Source organism: Peromyscus eremicus, chromosome 2 (assembly GCF_949786415.1).
Source record: "Peromyscus eremicus chromosome 2, PerEre_H2_v1, whole genome shotgun sequence".
NCBI lineage: Eukaryota > Metazoa > Chordata > Mammalia > Rodentia > Cricetidae > Peromyscus > Peromyscus eremicus.
The window spans coordinates 13,078,826-13,102,023 of record NC_081417.1 but is presented as its reverse complement, the minus strand read 5'-3'; the positions used below and the strand labels follow the sequence as shown (position 1 = coordinate 13,102,023).

The 23,198-nt window shown below is 42.2% G+C and overlaps 1 protein-coding gene across 2 annotated transcripts in view; it reads left to right on the top strand.

Annotated features, from left to right (window-relative positions):
* The first annotated feature begins 14,305 nt into the window (after positions 1 to 14,305).
* Positions 14,306 to 23,198, top strand: part of Asph (aspartate beta-hydroxylase) — a 212,872-nt gene continuing 203,979 nt past the window's right edge. Inside the window, exon 1 of one of the 2 annotated variants that reach the window (XM_059253836.1) lies at positions 14,306 to 14,845. In XM_059253836.1, coding sequence (XP_059109819.1) covers positions 14,719 to 14,845 — 127 coding nt within the window. In that variant the 5' untranslated portion in view covers positions 14,306 to 14,718. The remainder of the gene's footprint in view (positions 14,846 to 23,198) is intronic. The other variant, XM_059253835.1, reaches the window with a different exon arrangement.

Sequence of the window (23,198 nt, the reverse complement as noted above, 5' to 3'; positions counted from 1 at the left end):
GCCAACCTGGGAACAGATTCAGGAAATTCAAGACAATGTCTCCAGTAACAGTTACCCCGACTCCAGTAACAAGACATCTTAAATGCAAGGAGTAGAAAGGACTTCATGTTTTTGGTGTAGATATTCTTAACCCTGGATACATGAGTCTGTAACATCATCCATGAATAGATAATATCATGGCTGGTAAGATCCTTTCTTGTTACCAGTCTACAGCATATGGAAGGAAGGGAGGGAGGAAGGAGAGTGCTGGGGAGGTCTTTCTGTATGCTGTGAATGTGTTGCTCTGATTGATTGATAAATAAAACACTGATTGGCCAGTAGCCAGGCAGGAAGTATAGTATAGGCAGGATAACCAGAGAGGAGAATTCTGGGAAGTGGAAGGCTGAGTCAGGAGACGCTGCCAGCCGTCACCATGAGAAATGAGATGTAAAGTACTGATAAGCCACAAGCCATGTGGCAACTTATAGATGAATAGAAATGGGTTAATTTAAGATATAAGAACTAGATAACAAGGTGCCTGCTGCAACCATACAATTTATAAGTAATATCAGTCTCTATGTGTTTATTCGGGTCTGAGTGGCTGCGGGCCTGGGCACAACTGGAGAAAACTCTGGCTACAGGAGAGAAAAAAAAGAAAGAAGGAAGGAACAAAAGAAAGAAAAACAGAGAAGTAATGCCTGGACAAAACATTATGAGACAAGGAACTTCTTCACATGCCATTGAGTTCATTTTGTATTGGCCATCTACTGCTAGCCACAGGGCCTACACTTAAGAGTGATTTGTACCCAGTAAGAGTTTTCCTTTGCTAGAGTTTATCAGTTGGGAGACAGCTTCTGGGTTAGGGCCGGGGGCTTGTGTCTATTTCCCCTCTCAGTGCTGGAACTCCATCTGAGCGAAGGATTGTGTTTTCAAACTAAGCAGGGAATAGCTCCATCCATGTGTAAGTTAGAATATGAGAAAGGATGCCTCATATGCCTTTTCAGATGCCTCCCAAGCTTCTCCCGAGGAGGGTGTTTAACTGGGTGAGTTAGCATGGCTTTAATTATTCAATTTCACCCAAAGCACAGCAGATGAGTCATTTCACACAGAGAAAAATTGAATAGAGCTGGTAATGGTGCATGATTATAGATTAATATGCACATTCCATTTCCTGGTAAATGGTTAGACACAAGAACTTATTTAAGAGTAAAGAAATTGAGGGAAAATTTCATTTGTGACTCAGAACAGCCTTAACCCATATTTTACAAAAGCAGTGGTAAGATTATAAAAAAGCTGATCAATAATCCCCTAAAAACCCATTTACACTCTTCTTTCTGGCTCCTTCTCTGCTCACATCTTTAAAAACAGATCCTCACATATTTCTCCACATAAACATCAGACATGGTAGTGTGCACTGATAATCCCAGAACTGGGGAGGCAGAGACAGGCAGATTTCTGGATTAGTCAGCTTGTTGAGTTCCAAGTCAATGAGGGGCCCGGTCCCCCTCAAAAATAAAAGTGGATGGACGATACTTAAGGACAACTCAAGTTGTTCTCTGGTCTTCAATGCACATGCACACAGCCATGAGCAACCCTAACATGTAGTTCTCATCACACACAAATACAATGAGAAGAAAAACAAAACCTTCGTATACTGGGAGTGGAAGGGTGCTAATGTGAAGGATACTGGGGATGGGAGAGAAGAGGGGAAAGGAAAATTAGTAGAAACAAATTATGTTGGAAAATGCTACAATGAATTTAATGCCTTGTGTGTTGATTTAAGAAGATAAAAACAGGAAATGTGTGCTTATACAGAAAAGTAATATGAGTAGAGCAACTTCATATAAAGAACTATTATAATGTATATACATAATATAATATGATATATAATCTCACGTATATACAAAATAAAATAACCAACTAGCTCTTAAAAGAAAAAGTTAAAACCCTGACAATATCACATCTACCTGGTTGGTTAACTATTGCCCAAATGTCATAAATAACATGAACATGCACACACACACACACACACACACACACACACACACACACACCACACACCACACACCACATACTTCTTTGTCAAGTGCCTATTTTTTTTTTACATTAACAGAAAACAATTTAGACCTGAGTAAAAGAGGCTCCAACTTGACTATGTAAGCGAAGGCAGTGGACACATGCTCTGTGGTTTCTAGGCAACCAGTGAAGCCCTCCCCAGTGCAGAGAAGAGATGGAGGAGAGAGAGACTTGAGGGTTTGCTGGATATGAGGGAGGTACAGCTGAGTGAAGTACCATGACCCTGTGGTCCTGCTTTAAAAGGAAGGGTCTGCAGTGGCAGTCACCCAAAGGATCCATAGAGTAAGACAAGAACTTCTACAAACCTTCTCATTAGTTTTTTGAACTACCTTTAGGGTCTCTGTGGGATGAGTTGGCCATTAGGAAGTAAGAAGCGTGAGAAGAAGGCTAGGGAGCATCTGAAACGGTGTTGAGCAACTGACCCTTGGTCATAATCACCAGACAGATACTTCAGGAAGTGTGGGAAATGGCACTTCCCTTTTTTGATTATTGTCCAGCCACCCAGAAAATAATGAGTGGGTGATCAATGTTCACAGCAGCCACAGAATGACAGCCTTGAGCCTGAGCTAGCACAAGAAGAGACAGCACAAAGGCTTGTTCTTTAGCTCACACTGAACCAAAGACCCACCTATGAAGTGGAAAGGCTGGGAGGGGAAGAAAAAGGTAAAACTGAACTGTCTCCTTAACCACCTTAAATCTGCTTACTGCCAGCAAATGGTGATAACTGCAAGAAAAGTGTCTATGCTCCTGCCAGAAAAAAATAGAGAAGAGGGATGCTCAGGACAGAAGGAGGATTTCCAAGATGGTTGTTGAGTCTGCACTGTGGAAAGCGTGGGTCGGGGGGAGGGGTAGTTTGAATGTACTTGGCCCTCATGATCTCACAGGGAGTTGCACTATTAGGAGATGTGGCTTTGTTGGGTGGGTATGGCTTTGTTGGAGGAAGTGTGTCACTGTGGGCATGGGCTTTGAGGTTTCCTATACCCAGGATACTGCTGAGTGTCTCAGTTGACTTCCTGTTGCCTGTAAGATGTAGGACTCTCAGCTACTACTCCAGCACTATGTCTGCCTGCACACTGCCATGCTCCCCACCATGATGCTAATTGACTGAACCTCTGAAAATGTAAGCAAACCACCCCAATTAAATGTTTTCTTTATAAGAGTTGCTGTGGTCATGGTGTCTCTCCACAGCAACAGAAAACCCTAACTAAGACAATGGGTTTTGGAGTGATGGGAATGCAACAAGCCTGCTTGCCTCGAATGTCTTGCTCTACAGCATATCAGCAAGCTCTCTCCACGGCTGACTCCCAGGTGTCAATTTTTTTGGCCTGTACCTCTGGCATGGCCTTACTTACTGCAGAGCCATTAGTATGTAGGAACTGGAAAGTTTTCATGCTGAGCCTCTGGTCCTTCCACCCCAGCAACTTGCTCTTTGATTGGTGGTAGGGATGAAAGAGGGCTTCCTGTTAGCCAGAAGAGGTTGTTCCCCAAAGTTACAGTGCTTCTAACCTGCCTCCCAGATCAACCAAGAACAGCACTTTAGCTCATAAGGCACTGAGAGCAGGGCAGGAGGAAAGGGTAAAAGGATGAGGTGGCCAGGAGGTAGCTGTGTTCTGAGTCCCTTTTCTTTGTGCTCCCTGTACCAGACTAAAAATACAGGTTACCTTCAGGGGCTAGGGAAGAGAAATCTTTAGAAATAGCAGGTGAGAGGGCCAGGGTTACCCAGGCATCTGTCCTGGAGGCAAAGATGATGGAAGCCTGAGCGCCAGCACTTGGTGATGGCCTGTGAGTCACGTGACTCCTGTGCCGTGAGGCCTCTTACACACACAGGCCCCAAGGAACCGTAGTGCGCTGACCATTGTAGCTGATAGTACATACTCCTTCTGAGCAGCATTTTTCTGAGACCTGACCTAGCCCTGAAGATAGAGCCCAGTGTTTTAATACTTGAATCAACCATTTTCGCTGGCCATCCTTCTTGGGAATGGCATTTCCATTCATATAAACTGCTAGTACACAGCAACTTACTGACATTTGCTAAGATCTTAATGCAAACACAGATGCCCAACCAACTATAAATAATACTGAAAAGTAATAATAATATTGAGCACAATACTGGTGTTAGACTCATCTTCTAACTTGAAGTAGTTAACAAATAAACAGCAATAACAAAACACCAACCAGGCAAACACCTAGCCCGTGGGATATGTCTTTTACTCCTCGCTCTCGTTTGAAGTTTATGCCACTCATGGATTATGTTCTCTGCTCCGAGCTAGTCTGATTGGGAAGTAGCACATCGCTGTGAGGCACTCACTCTACTTGTGAAGAATTGGCATTTTAAAACGGGGCAGAGCTCCTGTTTTAAACATGAATTCATTGAATGCAGCTACTCTAGTCCCCAAGTGGTTGCTGCACAGACTCACACAATGGTTTCATTCTCCTATGCTTGCTTTTTAATTTCTCACCACAGCTTATTCGTGGCTGCCCACAGTTTGGGAACGGAATAAATGATCAGTGGGCTACGCCAGCAGTGTTTATGTAAATAATACCTTTCAAGTTGAGTGCTGTTTGCAAAGGCCTTTTTTTTCCACACAGTAATTTTATTCTCCTGGATCCCTGTCAACTGTTATTCCTTACATGCAGCTGCCCAGTGTTTTGTGTACAACCGTTTCAACCTTTATCTAGAGTGCTCACCATGGATATCACAGCTTGAGGGCTTCTGTGCAGCTTGAGCTAAACACCTGAAGTGATGTGTGGACATGGGCAGTGTTGGGGAAAGTCCTCCTCAGCAGGAAGAGGGTAAGTGCAGAGAGCACAGGAGGGAGCCCTTCCCATCATCCCTGCTCTCTGCTGGACACTGTCTTACCCACCAAGCTTACACATCTCAGTAGACATGGCAACAGGCCTCCCCCGGGGCTGGGGCTGGAACAGAGTGTCCTAATTACCGTTTATAACTTAGATTGCTTTTAGTTAGCCCTGAGCACCGTATCAAGCTATTTGTTTTTTTATTTCAATTTTCTCAAATTTTGGGAGGAAAATGGCATTTAAATAATCTCCTAGACACATCTACACAGGGATTTTACACAACTGCTTCTGTATGTATACGTTTTGGTAACTGTGTTCCTCTTTTGTGTATAGCTAGAAAAATTAAATGTGGTGTGAATACTTAAAGAAGAGGGGAAAAAAAACCCTTATATAACTTGTGAGACAGCAGTTCAGAGACAATTTCTACTACATTTGCACTAGATTAATATACACTCTGGTGCCAGGATAAGAACCTTCAGGGATCGTCTACAATATTGGTGACTGTGTCTAATTTAAAAAAAAAAAATCTGCTAAGAGATAAATCTAGTGCTGCGAGCCGCAGGAACATATCATAAGAACTCAGCTGGTTATGGCAAAGTCACTACCTGGAGGGATCAGGGAATTCCTCCTGAGGAAGACAAATCCCAAGGAGTTTTTGGTGTTACTTGGCTTGTTATATATCAGCTGTATTCTGTTATGAAAGTCATGTGTGCCTTCATAGTTTTTCCAATTGACTTTTCCCCAAGAAGGGCTAACAGTGTGGACTGATCACTCTCTGGACATACACATTCCAGGTATTTGGAGAACTGCCTCAGGAAAGGCTTTCTCTGGAATCAGATATCTCCCTTGGCCACTTTCAAGGACTAGCAGTAATAACAGTCCACATGCAAGTCTCCTGATTTAAGGTAAATTCCACAAGGAGACACCACTTAGGTCAGGTGGATGTTAAGTAATAGCTTTACACAATTCAGCTCGGACCCTCCTTTCTTACAGCCCTTACTAACTTTATAGACCTTTAACTCCTTACCTAACCACTTCTAGGAATATTTAGATTACCTTCTGCGCTGACAGCTATGCTCAGCCAGAACCTCAATTCAAGCCTCCCTGTAATTATCATCATTAGCAGCATCCGGCCAGGTCCATCCCCAGATGGAGGAGAATACTTTATCAGAGATACCTCTGTATTCTCTAAGAACAGACTTAACCATCCAGGCTACCTGTTTGAGAAGGCCTGGCGGATGTGCCAATTAAGCCTTACTTCCTCCTTTCCCAGATCTTACCTCCAGTTCCAGATCTCTCTTTAACTATCACCAGAGGCATCTACCTGTACACGGATTGCCTAAAGACTGAGCACACTTTCTCCCACCCTGCAGAAAATTGGCAGATAGCTTGGACAGATAGGAGCCACAGGAAAAAAGAAGACAGTTTTATTTTCTCCCATTGACCTAGCAACTTATAGATTCTTAACATTTTCTACCAATCACACTTAAGATTATAGTTGAGCACATAAGAGCCCTCTTCTTAGATATTACCTGAATTTAGCCTTTAGTTAATTCATTTCCCCATTGGCCACTTCCCTTTGGGGTTGCAAATGATAATTAACGGTTATTGCCTCTCTATGTGATTCTTATCACCCCTCCGTTTGACCCTGGAAGCCTGGCTTTATATACCAGGACTTCCAGGGCATGGGGAGACGGAGAAGAGAAAAGAGAATGGAAGAACTAGACGGGTAAGAACTTGAGAGGAACAAACTGAGATGGGGAAGAACTAGATTGAAGGGCTATGCCGGGCGGTGGTGGCGCACGCCTTTAATCCCAGCACTCGGGAGGCAGAACCAGGCGGATCTCTGTGAGTTCAAGGCCAGCCTGGGCTACCAAGTGAGTTCCAGGAAAGGCGCAAAGCTACACAGAGAAACCCTGTCTCAAAAAAAACAAAAAAATAAAAAATAATAAATAAATAAATAAATAGATTGAAGGGCTAGAAGAGAGTACTAGAGGAATGAGATGGAAGAGGAGGAAGAGCCAGATGAGGAAGTACTAGCTGGGTAAGAACAAGATGAAAAGGACCTAGATGAGGCAGAGTTAAGACAAGAGAATTAAGATAGAACTTAGAGGGAGCAGTAGATAAATATAGAGAGAAATCAGCCAAGAAAGGAGCTAGACATGAGAAAAGAACTGAAGCTGTGTATAAAGGATGTTATGCCAGAGGAATTAAAGCAAGTGGACTATAGAGCTCGGTGTGCTGAGATTCTATTTCCTGAAAATAGTCCTCGCCGTTAGTAGTTCTCTCTCCTGAGCCCCTGGGATGTATAATATTAAGGCTGGTCCCTCTAATATTATACAAGAATCTAGGATATTGGTAACTGTCTCTAACTCACAAAAATCTGCCAAGAGAGAAATTAATAGGGAGTATTGGAGTAATTCCACAAAGTACTGAAAAATATTCAGGATTTTTACTGCACACTTACAATATGAAACTTTGAATGCTGTCCTCCCTAAGGTAAGGAAATATTGCAGTGTTTCATATGGATTAGTAGATATCTTTAGAGTAATGGAGTCTCCTTACGCTGCAGGTGGCTGATGTCCCTGTTAATTTCATGCTGCCAGGACCTTTGGCAAAGTTCCTTAGGATTTTGTTTTGGTACAAGCTCAATAACGTTTGTCATGTGCTTATGAGATTGCAGAATAGATTCCAGTCAGGAGGACACCATTGCAAAATACAAGGGGTGGTTAAGTTAATACGAATTTCATGTTAACTTATGCATACTTTCCCATGAACTACCAAGGATTTAGGTCGACTTCAACAACTGTCTTTATTGTAAGGAAAAATCACCTGCTTTATATAGTTAGACTTTGTGAACCTGGAAGATCCTTGATGCTGGTTTCAGGAAACTTCCCCCTGGATCTGAGACCTGTTTCTCAGAGAACGGTGGTTCCATGAAAGACACACACATACTCAAGACACAAAACTGTATTTTTAGTAACGTTACCTGGCAAGTTGAATTCTTGAATTTCTTCACATTATTCTCTACATCTCAGTTACTTTTTAAAACTCCATCTAAATAGAATGCTTCGTTTTATACATCTCATATTGCTATGATTGAAATTAACTATTATTCCCCAACACTTGGATTTTCCCTATGTGTTAGACTCTATCCAGCTTTAAGTTTAAGACTTAAGAATAGTATGTTAATTCTATCAATTTCCTACCAATAATCATTACTTAAATGTTTTTCATGAGGAAGTGACTTAGAAGCTTATCTTGTCCGTAGTAACAGAGTCAAGTTTTTGTTGCAAATGACAGTTCACTAACTTGTTGAACTATAACTAATACAGGAGAAATTGTTTTGGGAAGACTCAAAAGTGTTCCTGTGTAGACCTGTATTTAATGCAGCTCACACATCATAGGAGAAGTTTGTGTGGTTAACACAGAACCAACTGCTGAAGTGCAGAAAACAAGCATCTATTAGGTGCTCAGCCACACGTGAGTATCTATCTCACCCCTCACAGCCAAAGATCAAACGCAGAGGATGAAGAGGCAGAAGGGTTGGGAGAATCAAAGGACTTGAGGACTAGAGCAAAATGACACCTTCTGGACACAAGACCTCTGCATTCATGAACTCACAGTAGCTATGATTGCCCACACAAGACCTGCACAGGACCAGGATAGTCAACATTCCAGCATAGAGAAGGAGGGGCTCAGGAGCCCCCAACACTAACTGGGGGCTAGCCTCAGTTGAGACCTTTTCGGGGAAAAGAGAGAGTCAGCTTTCTTTAAGAGTATGGCCCCTAGTAAAGTCAAGCATGCTCCCATGTGGAGATGACTACCTCAATCATGTGGACATAACCTCACACTCATGAGCACATGAGTATCACAAATTGAACTCGGTGGGCTATGAATGAAACAAAATAGAATTCATGGAGTTGAGAGAAGGTGAGTTTGTAGGGGGTGGATCTGGAAGGAGTCAGGGGAGAAAGAGGTTTGAATATAATCAAAATACATTTTATACATTATGAAATTCTCAAGTATTAGTAAAACATTATAGACTTTTAAAAGAATACTTGTCTTTATGATTATAGCTCTCAGAGTAACTAGCATCTTCTATACCATGATATGAAAATATACAAATGTATGATGAGCAGTTGAAATTCATTCTCTCATTATAGATCAATTTGCTATATTAAAGAAGATGAAAGAGTACTCATCTAGGTTTGGAATAATCATGTTTCCATTAGGCATACTGCACACAAACGAGGGCATTTCCTAAGCAGCAAGTTAAAGTGAGCTTTAGACCAGTATCAGAGTGAGTAAAGTTAATGCCCAAAGCTCTCATTTTGGAAGTGTCTCACTGGAGGTTCTGAAGAGTCAACAGGAGGAAAAGAAAAAGAAATCAGAACAAAACAAATGGTATTCTTTGGCTCACGCTTACAAATCTCAGGGAAGCCATGGAAGGCTATGAAAATGTCAGAAAGGCGTACTGGTGTGGCTCCACCGAGTTGGTATTTTAATACATTGTCTTACTTAAGTGCTGTCTTTATGGCCATTTTAACATTGTTTCACCCAGAATTCACCCTTAGTCTCACTGGAAATCTCAGAGAAAAGGATAGGCTAACACATGTTATTTTCCCTTTCCTATAATTCCAGGGACACATAGATTCCCCATCTCTCCCTACACCAAACTGAGGAAAGATCTTAGGAAAGAGAACGCAGGTACCAGACAAGCTTGACATTTTTGATGCCCATAAAGTGGGAAGTAGAAACAGATGTAAAATGCATCATTCTAACTGCTTAATGTGGAGAGTTTAGTATCTGAAAACAAACCACATATATTCACAATTCCTGAATCTGTAAGAATTGTTATAAATTTGATTTTATACCATTCTGTGTATAAATGTCATTAAATCTCTCCTTTCCTATGATCTGTATTTACAAAATTTATCTTTGTCCGTATTGCTTAAGGGAATATATCAGTGGTACTGAGGCAGGATAGAAAGAGGGAATTGTGCGAACATGGGGAAAATGCCTGGGAGAAAAACTGGGGATTTCAGATTTTAGATACCTCCAAGAGGGACCCAATGGCTCACTGAGAAAATATGTGTTTGGCAAAAGGCATCTTATCAAAGATAACATATTTTGCTGACTTAGGTCCAGATGGTATATCCCTAGAAACCTCTCAGCCAAGTGTGTTGCAGTAGTCAGGAGGTGCTACTTAGGGCTAAAGTGATGTGTAACCTTATGCTCCTAGTGTACCAGGCTTCTCCTTTTAGGCCACCAACCAGCTTTCAAATCATGACACGGACAAGTATTAGTTTTGAATGTTTGGCCTTAGTTTAGCTCTTTTCTGGCTGGCTCTTTTAACTTAAAATAACCTGTTTCTTTTTTATCCTTTTGCCTCGGGGCTTTTTTCCTTTCTTTCTGTCTCTGTGTCTGGCTGGCTGGTGGCTGCCTGGCTTTTGGCCCTGGGTGTGTCCTTCATTCTCTCCTCCTCCTTTTGTTCTTCCCTTTGCCTTCCCAGCCTAGATTTCTCCTCCTATTTATTGAAGCATGATCCTAATTAGTCTTATCAAGTAAAACCAGGAATCAGATATTGAGGTAGAAGCTGAAAGATCAGAGAAACAAAGGAGCAGCAACAGTCACTTCTTACATCTCCAAATCCTCAGACCAAAAGGGGGCTGAGATCCTGTCTCCACCTGCCTTATATTCCTGTCTTCAGGATTGTGCTGGGATCAAAGGCGTGAGCCTCCCAAGTGCTGAGATTAAAGGTACCACCACCTAGCCTCTATGGTTAACTAGTGGCTAGCTCTGCTCTCTGATCTCCAGGTAAGCTTTATTTGTCAGAACACAAACAAAATATCATACAACATCTCTCCCTTTTTGTCTAAATAAAAAGTAAAGGTTTTAACTAACATAGAAAAACTATATACAATAAGTACAATAACTATATACAAATATATACAGGCAGTAATTACATTAACAATGTGTAGTCTATTAGCATTAGACAAATTCAGAAAATATACTCCATTATCTAGCCTATCTTGGGAAATGCTGTGGAATAATCCTCTTGTACACTGTAAAGATTTGTCACTTGAATTGGTTTATTAAACCCTGGTTGGCCAGTAGCCAGGCAGGAAGTATAGGTAGGGCGACCAATCTACGAACACTGGGAAGAGGAAGGGCAGGGTCAGGAGTCACCAGCCAGATGCAGAGGAAGCAAAATGAGAAATCCATACAGAGAAAAGGTACCAAACCACATGGCTAAATATAGATAAGAATTATGAGTTAATTTAAGTATAAGAGCTAGCTAGTAATGAGCCTGAACTACTGGCCAAGCATTTATAAGTAATATGAAGCCTCTGCTGGATATTTGGGAGTTGCTGGTAGGACAGAAACTTCCACCTACAATTTATTCTCTCTGCCTGGCAGCCCCGCCTATCCTTTCTCATGCCTAGCTATTGGCCAATAAGCTCTTTATTAGACCAATCAAGTGCCTTAGGCAGGCAAGGTAATACAGTTTTTCATAATTAACAAATGCAACATAAATATAAGTAACACACCTTTACAGTTAAAGTAATATTCTGCAGCATAAACAAATCTAACACATCTTTGCCTATTTAAAGTAATATTCTACAACATCCTACCACTATTCTCTCCTAGACCTAGATGATGCCCCTCATAAATGCACTGTAAAACTTTGTTATTAAGAGAAATTCTTTATCTTTTCATCCTGTTACAAATTACAGTCTTTGGCCAACGTTAAAAAAAAAGGGAGTGGTTTCTTAGCAACCTCTAGATGTAACTTGAGAGCTACCCAAATCTCATATTGAATGAAAAAAGAAATAAAAAGAAAAGGATATGATTGATCCTAGGTATGGTGGAGGAGAAGGTTTATTATAGATATGTGGGAGAGCATAGCCAGAGGCAGGGACATCTGGAAGAGCCCAGAGTGGACATATCTCTGAGCCATGTGAGGAGATGGAGCAAGGGGAAAGGGGAGAGATGGGAACCAGGTACAGAAGCCAGGAGGCCCAAATAGAGTAGACAAAAGGACGGGTAACCAAAATGGTTGGATTATATAGGGACGGGCAGCTGTGGGGAGGGCAGTCCAGTCCTTGGGCTGGAGAAGTTTAGAGTAGGGGGCGGGGAATGCCAGCTAGGAAGGCTCTGTAAGGTGTAGTGACTGAGGGATGCCCGGAGAGCCTGGCTGCCAAGCGTCTGCTTTGAGATGTTTAATAGTCACCTCAGCAGTTTGTCCCATTGGAAACCTAACTCATATACACCCATTGTAAAGAAACCAAATTTCATCTGTCCTTTAGAGTGTGGACTTGTCTTATTGGGTGTGCTTTATTTCTCTCTCTCTGTAGCATCTTTCTTTCTAATAAGCCTTCTGCTTAAGATCTACATTAAAACTTTCTTTTAATAAAATCTCCAACTCTGTTTTTTTTTTTTTAGATTTTTATTTATTTATTGTGTATACAGAAGAGGGTGCCAGATCTCATTACAGATGGTTGTGAGCCACCATGTGGGTGCTGGGAATTGAACTCAGGACCTCTGGAAGAGCAGTCGGTGTTCTTAACCTCTGAGCCATCTCTCCAGCCCCCCAACTCTGTTCTTATTGGCTCATCCTGAAATTTCTTTCTGTAGTGAAGTCAGAAATCCTAGTATGCTTGAATGGAGGTCTCTAAAGGAAAGGGGACCCTCTTGACTCCCGAGGGAAATGGAGTGGAGATGTGACTATGTCCTTATTGCTAGAGACAACACCAGCTTTAGTTTCTGGGAATGTGGGGAAAGCCTCCCTTTCCGGCCTCTTGGAGACAGCTGCTAAAGAAATCCGATTTCCCCAAACTTTGATAAAGGCCCACACTCAGGTTCCAATCTGTCTTTTCAGGGAGGGTGTAGATGATCCCAGAAGCTTTTGCTACAGGAAGTGGGGAGTCAGGTGAAGTATTCTCTACTGTATGCTGGGCCTTTTGTAGGAAGAGTAATTTGAAGGTAATTCTGCATGCAGGAATACCTCTCCATCACCAACTTCGTAACTTTATTGGATCCGTAACTTTTGCATTGCTGTGAATACCCAAAGGAAATAAACCGAGGGAGGAAGGGTGACTTTGGCTCACAGTTCCAGAGAGACTTTATTATGGTGAGGGAAGTCATAACAGTAGAAGCAATGGGAGCCTATGACAGCAGACGAGCAGAGCCTGGACTAATAACACGACCTTCCAAGGTCTGCTCCTAGTGACCTATTTGAGCAGCCAGGTCCCACCTCCTGAAGACTCCCCAGTTTCCCCAATCAGCATCACCATGGGGGAATAAGGGTTTAAAACATTTGTGGGTGATATTTTAGATCTCCCCAAACTTAAGTTCTGCAATATTGTTTTGTGAGAATCTAAAAGTTTTATCTTGGGGAACAAGAGTCCTTACTTATTTATCTACTGTAGTTTAGATTTCAGTATCTTTTATTAAGTGATATGAATCAGATTTGTCTCTCAGCTTCTCCCCATCATTATTTCCTGCTGAAATAATGTCCTCTGCGGGCAGTAAGGGGCGCCCAAGAGAGAAGAAAGGAGGCTGAGAGATAAAGAGATGCAGTGAAAACAGACTGCCGCCCCCCATCTCATAGCTGTACGAAAAGGAGGCCTCCTTTCTGCTGTTCCGCCACGCTGGCCTTGATGGGTTCCACAATTTACTTGGGCAGTCCCCAGCCATTCACAGCTGACAAGGCAGAGGCCAGCGGACCCAAAACAGTTGTTGGTGGTGGCTGAGGAAACTACAAGCTGCAAAAGGGGAATAAAGCTGGGCATCCCAAAGCTGTGGCTTCCCTGGCTCTACTGCTAGGGGGGTACAAGGTGGTCCAGAACCCGGGGAGTGTCTCTGGAAGTCGACAGCGATTTATCAAATCACCACACATTTCACAGACACAACGTGAGCAATTGGTGAAACAAAAAATGATGATGGTCCTTAGCTGGTTTGCCCAAATGCTGCCATTTTAAAAAAATTTTTATTTTTAAAATACCCAGTTCTCAATCCGCAGGTAGCACATGCACAAGCACAGGCGGCGATCAATGGCTGGGCACTTCCAGTAACTCTAGGTATTAGTCTGGCGGGGGTAGATTTCGGGGCAGATATCAGTGTCCTGTATGGTAAGAAAATGGGGTTTTTGAGTCATATTAACATTTTTTTAATGTCTTAACTAAGGCTTTCCAAAAATACTGTTGGCACAAATGGCATAGACCCTTGAAAGGATCAACGACCATGGTGTACTTTTGGAACCGTGGCGTCTCCTTTTTGAAGAAAACGCTTGCGCTCCTGGTGCGTGCTTAGGCACCGGAACCAAATTCCTAGGAAGAAGCCAAGAGGTGGTGCGCTGCTCTCCGGCACCGCCCCCATGCCCGCCCCATCCCGTTGGAGCTAGAGCGGCAACGCTCGCGAGAGCCCTGCCGGCTTCCACGTTTGCCACGTTCCAGAGGACCAAAGCAGACTAAAAAGCCACATGCCGCTCCGGCTTTGCAGCCGCTGCGCAGCTCCTGACTTGCTTCGACCTGCGGAGGGCTGGGGAGCGTAGGCGGCCCCGCCCCCGGTCAGTGGTTCTCGTGATTGGCTCGTGTTGCTATCCTTCAGATCTGGTGGGTGGGCCGAGGCTGGCGGGGGCGGGGCCGAGGCCGGGGTAGTTGTGCGCTCTTGTCCACCAGGGAGTCGCAAGCTGGGCGCACGCGATTCTTGCCGTGCAGCCACACGCTGGTGCAAGTCTTCCGAGGCGCGGCGAGCGCGGTGAAGGCTGAGGCGTTGCTGCAGGAGTCGCGGATCCCCCGTGTCCCTAGCGCACTCAGCAAGGCCCCCGTCCTCTGCAGTCCCCTCGAGAAGCTCGCAATGGCCCCGCGCAAGAACGCCAAGGGCGGCGGCGGCCACAGCAGCAGCAGCAGCGGCAGCGGCTCGGGCAGCGGTAGCCCGAGCACGGGGAGCAGCGGGAGCAGCAGCAGCCCCGGGGCTCGGAGAGGTCAGAGTCCCCTCAGCAGGGCCCGGGCGGCGGGAGGGAGCAGGGTGGGCGCTGTAGGTCTGGTCTGGTTGCAGGTCCGCCGAGCTTCTCCATCCTCTACGTTGCTCCGGTGCGCGGGGCGAGGCCGCGCTCACCAGGCGGGGAGGTGGAGAAGTGGGGCTCGGCCAGAGGGGACCCCAGCACCGCCCGATGGTCTCCAGCACGCAAGCTGCCCGAGGTCCTTGCGCGGTCCTCCTTGTCTTTCCCAGTGGAAGCTGGGCGTGGAGGACCGTTTATCTTCTCCTTGCAGATTTCGGGGCGCTTGACCCTGAGCCAAAGTCAGGGAAAGTAAGTTCCTGCCCGCTCAGCAGCGTTGAGGAGCAGCTTGGAGGAGTATATTCGGGGGCGGGGGTGGGAATGGATACATCGTTCTTGAAAATTATTTTATGGAGTTTTGTTTAGTTTTCTTAACATGTCTTGTGTTTGCCTTTTAAAATATGAAGGGGTGTCATTAAGTACTATACGATTTGTGTGTGTGTGTGTGTGTGTGTGTGTGTGTGTGTGTGTCCTTTTCTCAAAAAAAAAATCGACTGGGTATTCACCTTTATTCTCCATGTGCTTAGCTGGCAGTGGAGAACAGATGTTTTAAATCTGTTTCGTGTCATATTTCATCGGTTCTCGGTTTCTTTTATATTTCCTTTGACTCATATTTAGAATATTGGAACTGGAATACACATGTGAGCTCTCAGTTTCACTAGAATCTGGGCTACGGTCTACGAGCAGGCCGTTATTATATGTCAGGAAAATACATCAGATGGTTATATTGTATGTCAGGAAAATGGATGAGGTAACTATGGTTTTTCTAAATAGCACTTACGTCTTATTTATCTAAATGCGTGCAGGGCTCCTGTTCATAATAGTTCTGTTCCATAATAGGTGCTCAATAAATATTTGATGAGAAAAGCGAATGAACAAATGTAAATGGGGAAAGTAGTGCAGTTAAATCCTTTGTACACATTAACGTTCTGAGAACTAGTTTTGCATTCTTAATGGAAAGAACTCTATGTACGCAGTTGGAAGTTCAAGGCCACTGTAGTGATTAATTCACCCTTAGTACAGGTAAAAATGATGCCCTGGTTCCCTAGCTCCTAAGTCAGCTAGTCTCACGCAGGCGGCGCCACTGCTTCTGATGGCTGTGATTATAGATATGAACTATATGAATGAGAAGAGCCTGCTGCATGTTTAGGTACCAAAGAGAAAGCTAATGAGCAAGATGTTAATGTTAAGTTTCCTTAGCTATTTACTAATGAAATGTGTCTTCTTTGCTGCTGTCCTGGGAGCTTTGTGGCTGCTTGGGAAGCGCTCTAACCACTGAGTAACACCCCCAGTCCTTCCTATAATTTTATCCTTTACGAACCCCTTGAGTAGAAAACTGATTGTATCCAAGGAAGTCACTTGTGAGGCCTGTCATTGGTATGAATCAGTACAGAGAGGGTTTCATTTTCCTACCCTCACAATAAATGAACTGTTGTAACAGTCAGCTGATAGGTTTAGAAAATGCTAGACTGTATAGTAACTTATTACGTCATATTGCTCACATTTTAGAGTAAACACAAGCATCTTCAGTTGTCAATGTTTTAATACACTGATTCCATAACTATAATGGAGCACAATCTGTGAATGAAATACCTGCACTCTAACCCTCCCCCCAAACCACAGCCTTCCTTAGGGAGAGTGGATCGCTCTTCCCAGGCCATTATTTTAAGTAAACACTGAGTTCTGACTGGGTGAGGGGGAAAGGCACCAGGGGTAGAAACTAAGATTGTTCCTTTGTGCCACACAGTTACATCACAGTGAGAAGGTGTGGTTCTGTTTGTGGCTTTCTCATAGCAGGGTGCAGCTGAAAGACAAACAGGGTACTGAAAGAAAAGTTAACTTTACTGGTCACCGAGGTAGGGACATTGTGACATGCAAACCAATTGTGACTACTGGGGAGTGAGTTGTAGGTGCAGATCACAATGACATTGCTGTGACATTTAGTGCCTTCTAGTTACATAAGGTGAGAAGATTAATGCTTACAGGTTAAATTGTTCAGTCTGTGGAAATGCAGGTAGGAAGGAAGAACAGAGTCTAGAATCTAGGCTTTCTGTTGCTCATCATTACACTGCACTGCTTGAATCTTGGGCTCCTAAATAGATTATGCGGAATCCTATAGGGTTTGGGAGTTGAACTGGTTTATCAAGTTTTCTTCCAGCGTTGACCATGGTGCATATAGTACAGGTCATTGCAGAAACCTGTGCTTCTGCCCTTAACTGATTGGCCTTTGGCTAAAATGTGCTTGAAATAGCACATTAGTAAATTTTACTTTGAAAAGTGTACGCACTAAGTTTTTTACATTGAGAATCTGATGTCTGTGGTAACATTGGTCGCATGACTCTAGTTCTTAGATTTTAATGTAAAAGTATGGTGGGGAATGGGAGATAGGATTCAGTACTGTAAAGCACACCTTTTGGAAAAAAAATATTTTAAAGTAGGCTTCTGCTTTTAATTTTCTTCAGCTCAATTGAGAAATGAGACAGTAGAGTCATTTTATATTTTTCAATTTTATTCCCTAGAATACAAGAGAAAGGAGTAATTGGGCATCTTACCTTTAACTTGCATTTAAAATGTTATTTGTGTGGGCAGTTAGGGCCAGGAAAAGCCTTTTTCACATTTACTGATTGAGAAAGCTTTTGAGGAGGAGGGTTTATGGTTGTCTTTGGGCTGGTGCCCTGTGTCTCCATTGTTCCATTGTCTTGACCTTTTGTTAAGTGTCCGGCACCCTTGGCCTGCTTTGCCTGGGGCTTACTTCTGACTTACCACTTACCAGGAGGTGTCGCTGTAGAACATGTTCCCCCTCCCAGTCTGAAGCTTCAAATTATATAAGGGCAATTAGGTTTTAAAATTATTTAATCAGTGTGTACCTTCCCAGAAATTCTTATCTATTGGTGTTTAATTCTCTCAAGATATCTAACAGATTTTGAAATTTAGTAATAAGAGTTTGTGTGGAACAACTTTCTTGAGACTTATTAAGAATGAAATATATCCATATATGTTTGGTAAGATAAAGTCACACAATCATTTGATGCATGTTGGTCATTTAGAAATGTACTTCTGAATTTATTCTCTCCCATCTCCACAAGCTTCTGTGTCTCTTAGGTTACTAATGTACACAGTATGCTGCTGAGTGTAGCCTGGCATCCTCAAAAGAAGGGGTCCCTGGAGCAGTTCTTTTTACTTAACCAGGGCATCAGTTCGGGCCAGTGGCTTAAACCTCTGCCAGCCATTTAAGGATGGAAAAAATAGGAAGTCCACTGTTTGCTCACTACAAGAATTGTATGTTTTCATTGTTCCGGTAGCAGCATTTTCCTAGCTTGGCCAGATCACATGAAAACAGGTTCTATAAAGGGTATTCTTTACAACCATATCATGGGCTTGGAAGTAAAGATCCATATTTCAGTCTTGTACTAAGATCATCTGTCTCAGAGAGATTATTAGAAAATAAGTAGATAAGACTTAATTTTCAGCTAATTAATGACAGTAACTTGGATGAAAGCTTATGTGAGCTAGCTTCTTTATTTCTTGTTTGTATTAGATATTTTATTCATGTGCTGGCTGATCCCAAAAGGGAACAACAAAAGCCATTTTTCTCATGAAAGGCAGTACAGTTTAGAACAAAGAGTCTGATAGCTCAGGCCCCTATTTAGTTAAGCAACACGTGGCAAGTCTCTCAGACCTCTCTAATCTTAAATCTATTTACTCTCTGTTTTGCTTCCTGGTTCGGATAGCCTAAGACAGTTTGATATGCCTTGATGCATGGTACACATGTTCCATGCTCATGGGAAGAGACAGTGAAAAACCTGAGAGAATATAAAATATACGTCTTGGTTGAAAGTCTGTATTACTGTTAATCTGTAACATTTGTTTCAAATTAAAGATGCTTTTTAGTAATTGTACTGTAACTTTCTGAAGTACTTGATACATTTTTGTAAGTATCTTATTTATTCCATGGCCTTCCTTCAAGTTGCTATTTGCCGGCTAACCTCTTAAGTGTTTTGTAACTTTCTGTATCTTACTAGAGCTCAGATACAGTTTGGTCTTTTGACTCTCTTCCAGCTAGGGCTGTAATGTCATGAGAAGTACTTGGTCTGCGTCTTGAGTATGCTACTTCTACATCCCCAGAAGGACAAAGTACAAAAGACTGTTAAATCCCCCTTAATACAACTGTATTCATAGCTAGTAAGACGAAGGCATTCTGGTGTGGTTTTGCATAGTAGGGTGCTTAGACATGATAGTAATGTATAGTGTATTTCAAAGTAAGTAGTTTCAAAATTTTCACCATAAAAAAATATTTGAAGACTTGATGTTTTTACCTGATTTACATATTATACATACTGAAACATTGTAAGGTACTCCATTAGTATGTACAGTTTTTCTCTATCAGTTAAAATTTACTTAAATCAAAAACTGTATGTCAATAGGAGCCATTTACAGTTTTCTAGGATAATTTGAGGAAAGCTTGAGCTCTCTGTCCCCGGACTGGTGGTGCCTGGCTAATTCCCTGTCTGCCGTCCCAGTGTCTAGCTGTTGAGCACTGCACTCATGGGTGGAATATGCCATTCTGAGTCAACATAGACCTGTTCCATTCTACAGAATCACCATTTCTATTAGAATGCTGGAGATGAGATGTTCACTCCCTGTGTCCCACTCTAGTGGTGCATTCCAGAATTCGGTGCATGAACTCCTTTTTTTTTTTTTTTTTGGTTCTGGTACTAATGGGAGCCAGCATGGTATTTTATCAGTCGTTATAATTACTTTTATTTTTGCATTCCTCTGGTGTTCGGGTGTTCAGGCATTTGTTCTGCAGTTGATGTTTGTTTTTCAGGGATGTGATTTGGTTCCTTTCGGCGGCTGTTCTTATCTTTTCATGGCAAGCCATTGACTGCAACTTCATGATGGCTGAAGACAAGTTATAACCTAGCAGACTGAAAGGATTTTTAAGCTCCCCTGGTCACCCGAGCTTTTAAAAGGAAGAGTTCTAGGAGAGGTGTTGCAGGCTGCAGGGTGTCCTTTGGCCTGGCCATGAGATCAGCAAAGCTTGGCCTGCCCTACACCACAGAAACACCCGCTGTGGGTAGTTTCTGTGCTGCAGAGCAGAGATTAGTGTGAAGGAGGAAGAGGAGGTTGTCCACTTACAGAGGACAGCCTCAGCAGCAGACTGAGCTCTTGCTGAATCTGGAGAAATGTTGACTCTTCTCCTGTGTGTGTGCCCACAGCTCTAACCCAGTGACTCATTCACTATGGAAGGCAGCCAGGGTTGCCTTGATTGTAAAGTGGAAGAATATTGTTTGATAACATAATTTTATTCTGCAAGCATCTTTGCTATAATTGCTTTTGCTTCCATTTTCCATGGGCTTGACAGCATTTCTGCCCTGCCAAGGCAGTCCTTGTTGTTATGCTATGTCTATTGTATTTCTTGTGCCACATACGCTCATGTGCGGAGTCTTGGTCCCGGTGTCTCCTTTAATTCCAGTTACTCTAAAATGGTATACTGGAAAGCCTCTTCAGTCTTAGGTTCATATTATTTAGGAGTAATTTCTTTTACATGAACAAAAGTTAATGTTAGAAACGTTTATTGAAATGATATCTAGCATTGAACTTTACCTTCCCATTGTTTGAATCAAATGAATTTTAATAAGATTCTTCTGGCTTAATTTTAAAAATGGTGTCCAGCACTTGCTTTTTGAAAGTAGCACCTTTCCCTTCATAAATAAAACATGTCTGTGCTGCTTTTAGATCTGTATCTATTGAAATGTTATTTTAAGAGTATCTACTATACATGTAAGGAGTAAACCATTCTCAGCATGTGGATTTTCTTCTGTGCTGCTTTTAGATCTGTATGTATTGAAATGTTATTTTAAGAGTATCTACTATACATGTAAGGAATAAACCATTCTCAACATGTGGATTTTCTTCCGTGCTATCACTTCTTAGCCATTCTTACACATTTATTGATAATCATTCACATACATGCTTTTATAATCTATATTATGCAAACTATAAGATGTTATATTGAACATCACATGCTAAATGCCCATGTGTAATATTTATATACGTGCATTTTATTAAAATATACTTGCTATTAAAGATATTTTTATATTGATTTAAAATTACAAAAAATTATTTTATGTGTATGGGTGTTTTGCTTGAATGTATGTCTATGCACCATATTCATGCCTGGTGCTTGTGGAGGCCAAAAATGGGCATCAAATCTCTTGGAACTTGAGTTGCAGACAGTTGTGACCTGCTGTGTGGGTATTGAGAATTGATCCTGGGCCTTAGAAGAGCAACCAGTGCTCTTAACCACTGAGCCATCATCTGTTCAGCACAAGATTTGTTCTCTCTCTCTCTCTCTCTCTCTCTCTCTCTCTCTCTCTCTCTCTCTCTCTCTCTCTAGTGCGTGTGAGTGCATGTGCCCTCAGAGGGCATCCGCTCCCTTGGAGCTGGGTTTACAGGAGTTTGTGGGTAGCCTGGCATTGGCGCTGGGAACCAAACTCAAGTCCTGTGGAAGAGCAGGAAAAACTCTTAACTGCAGAGCCATCTCTGGCAACAAATGTGAAACATTTTATTGCTAACATTCTGTACAGAAACTGCTGGAGAAGCTTGTCTGTATCCTTGCATATAGAAGTGTGCATGTCCTTGTTTAACATGTAGTAATGGTGTTGTGACTGGGCTCTCATCGGTGTGCCTAGCAGTTGTGAATCCAGGTCTCCATGGCCGTGGCCACAGTTCCTCACTGTATGTGTGTGTGTGCCTCTTTCTGTTGAGAAAGAGGTCTCAGTCTCAGTCCTATTGAGACCGCTACTCCTTTGTGGTCCTTCCACACTGCTGCCCTCAACCAGTTTGCGCCTTTCTAGGTGTGTCTGAATATTTTCCTGTGGCTTGAAATTGTTGGGTCAGAGCATATTAAAACATGAATTAACCATTTTTGGGTATTGCTATTTTATTAAGCCCATAGTGGTTGTTTGAATTCACATCCTACCTATAATGAATTACAATAGTTACCCTTATTGTTACCACCCTTGGTAAAGTTCAATGTTTCTAAGTTTGGTGTGCTTCAAGTGTTCTTACATGGCTAACATTTGCATTTTCCTGGTTTCTAGTCAGACATGACATTTTTGTTCCTTTTGTGACTTTGTTTTTCATAAATATTGCCTATTCCCTGGTGTTTGTATTGATTTGGAGAGGGTGTTTCACAACCCTAAGCCTTGTGCTCGCTTGAGCGGCAGGTCAAGGACTTCTCTATTCCATCATTGATTGTTTACATTGCCATTTCCTGTGCTATATTTTATTCAACAGAATTTTATAATTTTAAATATAGCAGTAATAGAATTTTTCTATTTTCTATTTGGGCTTTTGTGTTTTATGACACTTTGTAACAGAGATGATGACATTCCTTTTAAGTGAGATCATAAAATATCTGAAAGTTTGCTCTTCTGCATTTGGATCTCTCCAGCACTAAGTGTTGATTTCTATTGTGTATGTACTGTTCAAGTGGGGGATCTAGTTGAAATATTTTTCACAGTGTAGCTGAGGAAGTGTTCTGTAGTTAGTGTTCATATAGACTGTGTAGAAGCAGCTCCTGCTGTTTCTAAGCCTGACACTGTGTTCCCGGAGGGGAGGATCCATGTCACTGAGTACTCCTCAGCTGTGTAAGAAGGCTCTCTGTCTGCAAGGACAAGCTACACTTCCTTTCACTGTTGTTATTGCCATTTGGGGGCCTTTTGTCTACATTTTAGAACTCGATTTTCAAGGTTTTAGGAAAGTTTTTTTTTTTTTTTAGAATTTTAGGTAGAGTATGTTTGGATTTATAGAATAATTTAGAACAATTTATATCTTTATAATATTGAGTCTTATACCTGAGAATAATATAAATATAATTTTTAATTATTATTATAATTATTAATTTTATCCAAAAGTCACACACATCATTTTTTAGAGGTAGTTTTGTGTGTGTGTGTGTGTGTGTGTGTGTGTGTGTACGAGTGCACAGTTGGTTTGATTTATTTGTTGCTTTGGTTTCTTGAGACAGGGTTTGTCTGTTTAGCCCTGGTTGTCCCAGAACTTGCTTTGTAGACTAGGCTGGCCAATCCATCTGCCTCTGCCCCCTGAGTGCTGGGATTAACGGCATGCACCACTACTTCCTATCTGGTTTGATGTTGGTTTTGATTTTTTTTTTTTTTTTGAGACACGTCTCATGGCTCAGGCTGACCTGAAACTTGCTTGACATATAGGCCAGGCTGCCTTTAAGTTTGTGATCTTCCTGCCTTTGTCT